The sequence below is a fragment of the Sinocyclocheilus anshuiensis genome, unplaced genomic scaffold, assembly GCF_001515605.1.
Source record: "Sinocyclocheilus anshuiensis isolate Anshui unplaced genomic scaffold, SAMN03320099.WGS_v1.1 scaffold565, whole genome shotgun sequence".
Lineage (NCBI taxonomy): Eukaryota > Metazoa > Chordata > Actinopteri > Cypriniformes > Cyprinidae > Sinocyclocheilus > Sinocyclocheilus anshuiensis.
In genome coordinates this window covers 109,402-121,061 of record NW_015539869.1, presented here as the reverse complement: position 1 = coordinate 121,061, position 11,660 = coordinate 109,402, and the positions used below count along the sequence as shown (strand labels likewise).

Below are 11,660 nucleotides of genomic sequence, written 5' to 3'. Positions count from 1 at the left end.
GATGCCAACCCCTCAGAGGACCTCAGATGATGCCAACCCTGAAACAACATACAGAACTACCACATTTTGCTATAAGTTTGATTGCATCATATAATAATTGCTGTTAATAGTGTTCATCGTCTGTTTTATTACGTCTTAAATAGATTTTTCCGTACTGCTGGTTCGTCTGGTCAGAGGAGAACTGGCCCCCCGACTGAGCCTGGTTTCTCCCAAGGTTTTTTCTCCATTCTGTCACCGATGGAGTTTTGGTTCCTTGCCGCTGTCGCCTCTGGCTTGCTTAGTTGGGGACACTTCATTTCCAGCGATACCGTTGACTTGATTGCAAAGATACTATTTAAACTGAGCTGGATGTTGACATCACTGAATTCAATGATGAACTGTCTTTAACTGAAAAATTAGTGTTTACTGTTCTCATTTTGCATTATTGACACACTATTTTCCTAATTAATGCTGTTCAGTTGCTTTGACACAATCTGTATTGTTAAAAGCACTATATAAATAAAGGTGACTTGACTTGACTTGACATATTGAAATCTCTCTTAAACTTTTTTCAGTCAAAATCCATGTAGGAACTGGTTTGTAATTCATTAGAAGTTATACAATTTTTGGATCTTATATAATATTCATCTGATTTTACCTTAAATACAGAGGAAATATGACATATAAAGTACATTGAGAAAGTTTCATATTTTGTGCTGCCAACAATAGGCAAGGCAAGGCAAGTTTATTTCTATAGCACATTTCATAGAGGACATTTTGGGGAATGCCTCTGGCATGACCTGTGTCTGAAGCATGAATGAAAAATCGACAATGAACTTGACATTGGCAGGCAGCAGCCTAGGACGTAATTAAATGGAGCGACTGCAGGTATAAAAGAGCACCTGTATAATACGTCATCCACTTCTTGTCTGAAGGAGACACAGGCAGGAATGCTCGTAGCACGGCAAGGGGATGCAGCGTCTCGTTCCCTATTCTCAGGGAACCATGGTTACATGCGTAACCTGAGACGTTTCCCACACTACCAGACACAGACCTCACCGATCCGTCAGTATAGCAGGATGCATAAGCTTCACAAACCTGCTAAAACAACATAAGTTCAGTTCAGGGCCCGATGTGAAGCGTGGAGAAAACCTCAGAACCCGGGGGGAGGGGGAGGCAGGCTGGGATAGGAAGGAGAATGATCTCCTCCCTTCTGCATTGGGCGAATTTGTGCCGCCCACGTGCTTGGCTTCAATTACCTCCCTCATATCCTTCTTATTCCTCCTCATGTCTCTCATTTTCTGAGTCCTGCTCCTGCCAGCAGGGGGGAGGAGGAGCCTGAGTTGCCACACTTCGCCTCTAGGCCTGCCTGTAGTCCGCAGATGCAGACGGCCCAGGGTTCCCAGAGGTTTTAGGCACAAACCCAGGCAAGGCTGGCAAAGCGAGAAGAAAGTGTTTCTCTTTCTCTCCGATGTCAGCCAGATTAATCCAGAGATGTCTCTCTGTGGCCACCATTGTTGCCATTGCACAACCAATAGCGGCAGCTGTTTGTTTAGTGGCCCAGAGAGCAAAATCTGTGGTGCAATGCAGCTCGATCACCGCTTCAGGGGACAGGCCCATGCCGTCATCCAGGACTTTAAGCAGATCGGCCTGGTAGGCCTGCAACACAGCCATCGTGTGCAGAGCACCACCAGCCTGACCCGCAGCCACATACGCCCTGCCATTCAGTTTTGATGTCATTCTCAAAGGCTTAGACGGCAGGGTCGGAGTCTTCAACATCGATGTTTCTTCCATTGAGAGATAGTTTGCCAACGTCTCTTCTATGGAAGGCATCGATGCATATCCATGCTCGCGCAATCCTTCCACGTTCGCATAATTCGCGCAGTGAAAAAGATGAACGCGAGCCGAATATGGATTTTTCCAAGACCTTTCCACCTCGGTGTGCAGGTCTGACAGAAACGGAAGACTTGTTGGAACCGGGAGATCATGGCCAGCCAAAAAAAACGCTCATCTAGTCTGCCGTGAGCGGTCTTTGGCTTTTCGTGTTTCCAAGGAAGATTTAATCTGGCACGTGCCATAACCTCTAACAGTTCACTGTATGTGGAGCAGGCAGGCTGAGAGGGTTCCAATACTTCATGTATTACACAGGTGCTCTTTTATACCTGCAGTCGCTCCATTTAAATACGTCATAGGCTGCCACCTGCCAATGTCAAGTTCATTGTCGATTTTTGATTCATGCTTCAGACACCGGTCATGCCGGAGGCATTCCCCAAAGTGCCCTCTAGGGCAGTGGTTCCCAAACTGGGGGACGCGACCCCTAGGGGGCGTGGAGCTATGACAAGGGGGGCGCGGCAAGGCTGAGGGATAGTGTACAGCCAGCAGATTATTTTGCAAAAGAAACCTCTGCAGGGTGATAAAGACTACACTGCATAATTTTCCCGCTTATCATGCCGTCACTTGCCTGATAAGTAAATAATTGAACGCAAAATATTAATTTGACATGTTTTAATTACCTCAACATGACTCGCGGTACCTGCTTGAGCGCTCCGTTAATTGTAGCAGTTGTGGTTGTATCAATAACAGACCACTAGATGGCGCGATTGAAGAATCAGAGTTGTATTGCAGGGAGCCATGTAGAAATATAAATGAACGATGCATGGCTCTGCTCTAAGCATGTAAGTTACAAGTTTGTTAAAGGACTTCCAGTGCCAGGTAAATGTAAAGCAAATTATGAATATACTTAAGATTTACAAATACCGACTACACCAGATGCGAGCGGCGTGACGTGACAAAAGCAAATAGAACCCAGTGATGTTCTCTGCTGTGGATGCGGCGCGACGCGACACGACACGACACGACAAATCCATGACAGTACAATTGATGCCCCATTCTATTTCTGACGAACTCCAGTGCTCTGACACAAAGGACCATTTCAAATATTCATAAGAGAATCCAGGAATGCTCGTAGCACGGCAAGGGGATGCAGCGTCTCGTTCCCTATTCTCAGGGAACCATGGTTACATGCGTAACCTGAGACGTTTCCCACACTACCAGACACAGACCTCACCGATCCGTCAGTATAGCAGGATGCATAAGCTTCACAAACCTGCTAAAACAACATAAGTTCAGTTCAGGGCCCGATGTGAAGCGTGGAGAAAACCTCAGAACCCGGGGGGAGGGGGAGGCAGGCTGGGATAGGAAGGAGAATGATCTCCTCCCTTCTGCATTGGGCGAATTTGTGCCGCCCACGTGCTTGGCTTCAATTACCTCCCTCATATCCTTCTTATTCCTCCTCATGTCTCTCATTTTCTGAGTCCTGCTCCTGCCAGCAGGGGGGAGGAGGAGCCTGAGTTGCCACACTTCGCCTCTAGGCCTGCCTGTAGTCCGCAGATGCAGACGGCCCAGGGTTCCCAGAGGTTTTAGGCACAAACCCAGGCAAGGCTGGCAAAGCGAGAAGAAAGTGTTTCTCTTTCTCTCCGATGTCAGCCAGATTAATCCAGAGATGTCTCTCTGTGGCCACCATTGTTGCCATTGCACAACCAATAGCGGCAGCTGTTTGTTTAGTGGCCCAGAGAGCAAAATCTGTGGTGCAATGCAGCTCGATCACCGCTTCAGGGGACAGGCCCATGCCGTCATCCAGGACTTTAAGCAGATCGGCCTGGTAGGCCTGCAACACAGCCATCGTGTGCAGAGCACCACCAGCCTGACCCGCAGCCACATACGCCCTGCCATTCAGTTTTGATGTCATTCTCAAAGGCTTAGACGGCAGGGTCGGAGTCTTCAACATCGATGTTTCTTCCATTGAGAGATAGTTTGCCAACGTCTCTTCTATGGAAGGCATCGATGCATATCCATGCTCGCGCAATCCTTCCACGTTCGCATAATTCGCGCAGTGAAAAAGATGAACGCGAGCCGAATATGGATTTTTCCAAGACCTTTCCACCTCGGTGTGCAGGTCTGACAGAAACGGAAGACTTGTTGGAACCGGGAGATCATGGCCAGCCAAAAAAAACGCTCATCTAGTCTGCCGTGAGCGGTCTTTGGCTTTTCGTGTTTCCAAGGAAGATTTAATCTGGCACGTGCCATAACCTCTAACAGTTCACTGTATGTGGAGCAGGCAGGCTGAGAGGGTTCCAATACTTCATGTATTACACAGGTGCTCTTTTATACCTGCAGTCGCTCCATTTAAATACGTCATAGGCTGCCACCTGCCAATGTCAAGTTCATTGTCGATTTTTGATTCATGCTTCAGACACCGGTCATGCCGGAGGCATTCCCCAAAGTGCCCTCTAGGGCAGTGGTTCCCAAACTGGGGGACGCGACCCCTAGGGGGCGTGGAGCTATGACAAGGGGGGCGCGGCAAGGCTGAGGGATAGTGTACAGCCAGCAGATTATTTTGCAAAAGAAACCTCTGCAGGGTGATAAAGACTTCACTGCATAATTTTCCCGCTTATCATGCCGTCACTTGCCTGATAAGTAAATAATTGAACGCAAAATATTAATTTGACATGTTTTAATTACCTCAACATGACTCGCGGTACCTGCTTGAGCGCTCCGTTAATTGTAGCAGTTGTGGTTGTATCAATAACAGACCACTAGATGGCGCGATTGAAGAATCAGAGTTGTATTGCAGGGAGCCATGTAGAAATATAAATGAACGATGCATGGCTCTGCTCTAAGCATGTAAGTTACAAGTTTGTTAAAGGACTTCCAGTGCCAGGTAAATGTAAAGCAAATTATGAATATACTTAAGATTTACAAATACCGACTACACCAGATGCGAGCGGCGTGACGTGACAAAAGCAAATAGAACCCAGTGATGTTCTCTGCTGTGGATGCGGCGCGACGCGACACGACACGACACGACAAATCCATGACAGTAAGCAGATGCCCCGTTCTATTTCTGACGAACTCCAGCGCTCTGACACAAAGAACAATTTCAAATAATAATAAGAGAATCGTGAAAAAATTGTTTCCTCAAAAATATGAAGCAGCACAACTGTTTTCAGAAATGGTTACTGAGCAGCAAATCAGCATATTATAATGATTTCTGAAGGATCACGTGACACTGAAGACTGGAGTAATGATGCTGAAAATTCAGCTTTGATCACAGGAATACAGTAGCCTATATGTTAAAACATTCAAATAGATATATTTGACAATATTTCACAATATTACAGTGATTACTGTATTTTTAATAAATAAACGTAGCCTTGGTGTGCATAAGAGACTTTCCAAAAAAAAAAAAAAAGAGGGGGGTTGGGGGGGGTCTTGAAAATATTTTTCTCTACAAAAGGGGGCCCCGGCAGAAAAAGTTTGGGAACCACTGCTCTAGGGGACGCAGCGTCTCGTTCCCTATTCTCAGGGAACCATGGATACATGCGTAACCTGAGATGATTTGTCAGAGGATCACAGAGTTTTCTGAAAAACAGTAGGTAATTTGCTCTTGAATTATTACAAAGGTTGTGTGAGAAAAACAGACTTGGCAGGTTCAGACAGGATTAAAATTGCAAAGTATATCTGTGAAACACTAATTTCTCTAACGACCCCCTGAAAAACTTGTCCCATCCGAATAGGGCTAAAGACACAACCCAATCAGCCAATAATAAGGGGTACTACAGCAATCAAAAATGTGAAATTGCTCATAACTCCTAGACCATTTGTCGTTGACTCAAGTGTCTTATATCACTGGATTAAGATGAACAAAATATCTTTTTTTCACCATCTTGAATTTTTTGCTAAACTTTTGCGAACTAGATAGGTAGATAGGAAGTTTGAACACTTGGTGGCACTATAAAAATTGCTGTAACTATGCAACCATTAGTCCAATTGACCTTAAATTTGGCGTGCATGGTCTTTTTACAAGCTACCACCGACAACTATGTGGACATTGGCATATCTTGAAAAAAAATGCTGCTATCAACCAATGAATTTTGAGCATGCATTGCACAAGGTTAATAAAGGCCAATTGGAATGAAACTCAACAGGCCTGTTTGACTCGTGGACCTAGAGGTCTGTGAGAGAGTTGAAAAAATAAATAAAAATAAATCGCCCACCCACCGGGTTGATGCTATTGTATTTTACAACTTGTATATCACAAGATTTCATACATGCAGAAAAGATTCATGTCATATGTTAAATTTCCTCATTCTAAACAACTTTGCCTCGAGAACTATTGCTGTCAATCAAACCTTTCATGAGATATTTGATAGTATTTGATACTGAAAAAAATGTCCCAACTTTTCTGGAAATGAGTTTGCAACCTCAAGAACCTTTTTCCACTATAAAGATCTTATTGTCTAATGGAAAGGTTCCATGCATGTTAAAAGTTCTTCATGGATCCATCAATGCCAATAAAGAAGCTTTAAAAAAAGCTTAGAACCTCAACTTTCCAGGATAATAAGCTAGGGCCCAGCAGACCGCAGAGACTTGGGTGGCACATGGGACCACCAGGGCAGAGCCGCCAGGGAGGAGCCAGCAGAGCAGATAGCCTGGGTGTGGCCAGCAGAGCAAGAGGCCAGGGCTGAGCTGAAGATCACCAGTGCAAAGCAGACAAAGCTGAAGACCACTAGAATGGAACAGGCAGAACTGGTAAACACCTCAGCATAGCAGGAGACACTGAAAACAACCAGAGCTGATGGAACTGAAACCCACCAAGGCAGAGCAGATGACCATCACAGCAGAAATGACATAACTGGACATCCCCATGGTGGAGTAGAACACCACCACAGCAGACAAAAGGGATCAAAGATCCCCACAGCAGAGCAGAAGACCACCTCGACAGAACAGATGGGGCCGAAGATCCCCACAGCAGAGCAGATGACCACCACAGGAGAGTAGATGGGACCGAAGACCACCTCAGCAGAGCAGGTAAAGCTGAAGAACACCAAGGCTGAGCAGAAGATGCAGGAGACCACCAAGGCAGAGCTGGTGGAACTGAAGACTACCAAGACTGTGCAGACAAAGCTGGAGACCACCATGGCCGAGCAGATTGGCAGAGCAGAGTGGAAGGCTACCTAAGCAGATCATGTATTACTGGAACCCACCATGGTGGATGAGGTCAAGCAGAAGACCACCACAGTGGAGCAGTAGACCACCACGGCAGAACAGTAACAGAGAGCACAGAGAGGTTAGAAATGGCCTCTATGGTTATAACTACACAGGTGGAGAGTTCGGGAACAGCCACTGTGGCTGTGACAAAGCAGGCAGAGAGTTCTGAGAGTTCAGGGATGACATCTGTGGTCATGTCGGAGCAGACAAAGGCCTCCTTGGCTGCAACCGGACTGGCAGAAGGTTCAGGGATGGCCTCTTTGGCCATGTTAGAGCAGACTGGGAATTCAGTGACATCTCCATGGCCATGTCAGAGCAGGTGGAGATCTCCACTCTAGAGTTCAAGGACCGCTTCCGTGGCTGTTTCAGAGCAGGTGGAGAGTTCAGGGATGGTCTCTATTGCCATTTCAGGGCAGGCTGGGAGTTCAGAGATAACCTCTTTGGCTGCAACATGGCAGACAGAGAGTTGGAGAATGAGCTCTTGTCCCAAAAAAAGGAGCAGAGAATGGCCACCATGACCGTGACTAGGGAACTTGGAATGATTGCTGCTTCTAGAGAAGCTGTAGCGGACATTGTCACCGCTATGGTTTGCGGGAATATCTGGAGAAATGTGTGCAGCACAAACACACAGGATGGTGGTAGTCATCACAGGAAGTACAGCTGACGGCAATAGGACTTCTAAGGCCCCCGGGCATGAGACCACCAGGCAAAGAAGCACTGGGACCACCGGACTTAGAAGTGCAGAGAGCCAAAGACTTGTGGGAACCACACTTGGCATGCTGGCCACTCACGCTGACATCAGAGGTAGGTCTGCCACTCTGGAAATCAGCTTCCAACACCCAAAAGCATTCTTTGTAGATTCTAACTTGGCAGCCCTGACAGCTGGAGACTCTGGTGTGGCAGCCATAATGGTTGGTAACTCCGGTATAGTGGATACTGTGGAAGTGCTGCACTCTTCCTCCAAGACACCCACAGTAAATGAAGATACACTCAGCTGTAGTGCCAGGTCAATGTAAAACTCAAAAATCAGATTAGGGTCATGCTGCATTATGACCGAACTGAGCGATTCAGATCTGACAGTGAACATTAGGACTTGTATACATATAGGATAATAGGCCCACAAGACACACCTGAACACAATCAGGGAGTAACGAAGGGAGCTAAAAGAACTACAAAAGAGACTGGAAGCTGGAAACAGGGCTAAACAAAAGCTTAGACAGAGAACATGTAACAACAATAAAAAAAAGGACATAAATTTTGTACAAACTGAATCTTATGTGCACCTCATCTTTGCATTTGGAAGTGCGTTGCTTCAATCAGAGTCTGTTCTCTGGAAAAAAAGCATGTACTTACGCATGATTCACCGAGTGCATGGTTAACGTGGTCATCCTCGGTTCTGCTAACTCACAAAAATAACATATCGTATATAAAACAGTAAAGTTTGCAGTACATATATTATTTTACGTACAAAAAAAATCTAATAATCAAAGGTAAATATCTTTGTTTTTTGAAAGTGTTTGCATTCTGAGGGCACGCGACAACACACATGGTGCCCAGTCAGGAACCTAGGAGTATTTAGGACCATCAGATTCCACATTATCCATTCTCCGAGCATGTGTGAGATTTTAATCTGTTTTCAGAAACTTGTGTGTAAGTATTTGGATACACTGGGCTATGACTGAATCAATATGCATCAATCATTTATGTTGCAGAAACATAGTATTTCTGCTGAAAGCTGGACATATTCACATTTTTAGATTTAGTGTCAGGAAAGAACCAATAGTCTGACTAATAGTCTGAATTCACTATAGGAGTTTACTGAAAGTTTATTTAGTCAAGAATCATGTAAACAGTAACTCCACAAAAGATTTGAATGCACTACAAAACCAGCCATACAATTCAAAGACAAATTTTCAAATTATTCTTTACACAAATCAAAAAGGAATGAAAACCTTAAAATGTCATACAATTAGGTAAAAAATGTTCTCCCTTCAGAAGCACTGCAATGTTTCTAAGACACACGTTTTATCTTCATGCTGATGGATTTCATACTGACTGCGTAATTCTTCCATGATGACCAAGCCACACCAATGGCATAATAGGTGGGATCTTCACCCCATAAATACACACCATTGGGGTTTGTATTGTGACAGGCTGAGTACCAAAATGCCCCAAGATACTGTTTGGCACAGTTAGTATCTGAAGTGTCTTGGTCCTTGTCAAAGGTGGAGAACTTGAATCCATTATGGCCAGATAAAGAGTCGCCTGCAGAGAGGGAGAGCACCACTGAGGACAATAACCCAATGGAAATGTGTTTTCATTAGTAGAAATGAAAGTGTCCTACCTGCTCCTCCATCAGTGAATCCTGAAACATGCAGCTGATATCCAGCACATTCACAATCCACAGAGAAGGATGAGTACAGAGCGAAACCTTTCCTTCCTTCAAAGTCCTCCAGATCCACTCTCAGCATGTACTTGTTCTTACGTGTCAGCTGGTACATGTTCTCCAGCCCTGATCATACACACACATGAAGAACACCTTCAACCAAACACTGGACATGAACATCCACACAAACACACACACATGAAGAACACGTTCAACCAAACACTGGTCATGAACATACACAAACACACACATGAAGAACACGTTCAACCAAACACTGGACATGAACATCCACACAAACACACACGCACACTGTGAGATCTTACCCAGCCAGTATTCACTCTCCACATTCCCAAATCCTCTCTTGTAGTGATTCCACGGCTGATAGAAATTCACACTGCCGTCCACTCTCCTCTGAATCACCTGTGATTGGTTTATATAGAATATATGATTCATAATGAATGTTCTGATGTGTGTTTAATGATCTAAAGTCACATTCATACCGTCCATCCTCCTTTGTCTTCATCTTTCCCATCTGAGATAATCTGACAATAAACCCAGACAGGAATGTCAGCTGCTGAATAGATGGAGTAAATCCCACTGACTGTTTGTCCTGATTTATATACATCAGAGCAGTCAACCGGTCTGTCTACATCATGACCGCAATCACAGCCCAATAAAACAGGTAGAAGAGCTGTCAAAAACACCATCATCTGCACGAGAAACAGATGAACATCACACTGAAAAGGTGAAAATAATCTGCAAGAATGCTACAAAATGTAGGAAACAGATGAACTTACCTCCATCTTCTCAACTTCTTCTCAGTAGATCAAAGCAGAAATCTTTTTTTTCCTTAGAGATGAAAATGAATTAACTTATATCATTTCATTGTATTAGTTATTTTGTATAAAATGATATAAACTTCTGAATGTCCAGACAGGCTTTTAGGAAAATGCTGAAGAATAAACCAGCAACTCACCATTGGGTGTTCTCCAGTTGTAGAGGAGACAAATGCTCCTTTAAATATCCGACATTCAGGCTCCTCCTCAGTGTCAAAGTCCGTTTTAAGACATTTAGGTAAAACATTGTTTTCGCACATTTAAGAATTACCCAAGATTGTGAAAGAAGGGAAATTCCCTGTACCTACAAATCACCTGTACGCACAGAAAGTTCTTAAATACCACTCACTTAATCACAAAGAATCTTAAAATCATCAACAGAACACTAATAATTCTTTTTTCAAAAACACATTTACCAGCTTTCCATAAATACCCAACCCACTCAAACAATAGATAACAGATTAACAGACTGAATTCAAGCTAAAGAGGTCATGAAGTCTGAATGTAAAGATATTCAGTCTAGTGATGTAGGAGAAAGACCACTGAAACCCTCAAACAAACTATCGAATCACTTTATTTCACACAGAATGGTGAATATAATAGTAGGAAAACTCCAGCTGATCAGAATCTTTTATTTTCCACACATTCCATTCTAATACTCCAGATCACTGGATTTGGTGACTCGCCTTGGTTGTTCTTCTACAGGAGCAAGCTGGAATATTTGAGTGCAGAATTTCACAATTTCTAAGCATTTGATTGCACAAGCTGCTATATACTCTCGAACCTAAACAACACACTACATGCTCTCACTGATAAATTCCCATTAAAAATGGAATGGGGTGACAGCCAATGAGCTAATCAGGGAGATGCATCTGCTGAAGATTTCTAAATTGTACGTTTTGATGAATGATGCATGTTTTTTTTATTTATTATTATGCATGCAGATGTGGGTCTTGATTCTGTACCATTTCGACACATTCTGACCAATGCATTTCTATGACTTTCTCTGCTGCACTGAATAAGAACTTAAAAAGAACAGCACAGAAGAGAGTCCGAGTTCTTGCCTGTAACCAGAAAAAAAGTGATTCAACAAGCTAAAGATAATTTCATGCTTAGAGATAAAACAGGAGCATTTTCTTTAGTGACATGGCATATTTTATTGGTCATTTTTTGGAGATCTGTCATACGATCGTCTACTGTCCATCATCAGAGCTGGTCCTGTGACGTTCAGCAGATCATGCGAGCGCTTAGCCGAGCCGGATGAAGGAATGCTGGGTAGAGATGCAGGATTCGCGGCCTGTCAAAAGGGATCTGTAACATGTACATTGACTGAAATATCGAATGGACTTAACGTGCAGCTTTGACAAACCAAGTGAGGTTTTTCAGGGAAACAGATTAAGATAAGGAAT

The 11,660-nt window shown here is 44.0% G+C and overlaps 2 protein-coding genes across 3 annotated transcripts in view; both read right to left on the bottom strand.

The window, feature by feature from the left end:
- LOC107685031 (microfibril-associated glycoprotein 4-like) overlaps positions 1–10,416 on the bottom strand; it is an 18,640-nt gene extending 8,224 nt beyond the window's left edge. The window contains exons 1-5 of one of the 2 annotated variants that reach the window (XM_016481452.1): positions 10,213–10,411; positions 9,916–10,125; positions 9,739–9,835; positions 9,374–9,541; positions 8,836–9,294 (exon numbers count right to left, since the gene is read on the bottom strand). In XM_016481452.1, coding sequence (XP_016336938.1) covers positions 9,041–9,294; positions 9,374–9,541; positions 9,739–9,835; positions 9,916–10,125; positions 10,213–10,218 — 735 coding nt within the window. In that variant the 5' untranslated portion in view covers positions 10,219–10,411 and the 3' untranslated portion in view covers positions 8,836–9,040. Of the gene's footprint in view, positions 1–8,835; positions 9,295–9,373; positions 9,542–9,738; positions 9,836–9,915; positions 10,126–10,212 lie in introns of those variants that run through there. The other variant, XM_016481451.1, reaches the window with a different exon arrangement.
- A 972-nt stretch (positions 10,417–11,388) lies between these two features.
- LOC107685032 (peptidyl-prolyl cis-trans isomerase NIMA-interacting 1-like) overlaps positions 11,389–11,660 on the bottom strand; it is a 6,712-nt gene continuing 6,440 nt past the window's right edge. Inside the window, exon 4 of the mRNA XM_016481453.1 lies at positions 11,389–11,660. This exon is cut by the window's right edge and continues 182 nt beyond it. The gene's annotated coding sequence lies outside the window, so the exon portion shown is untranslated.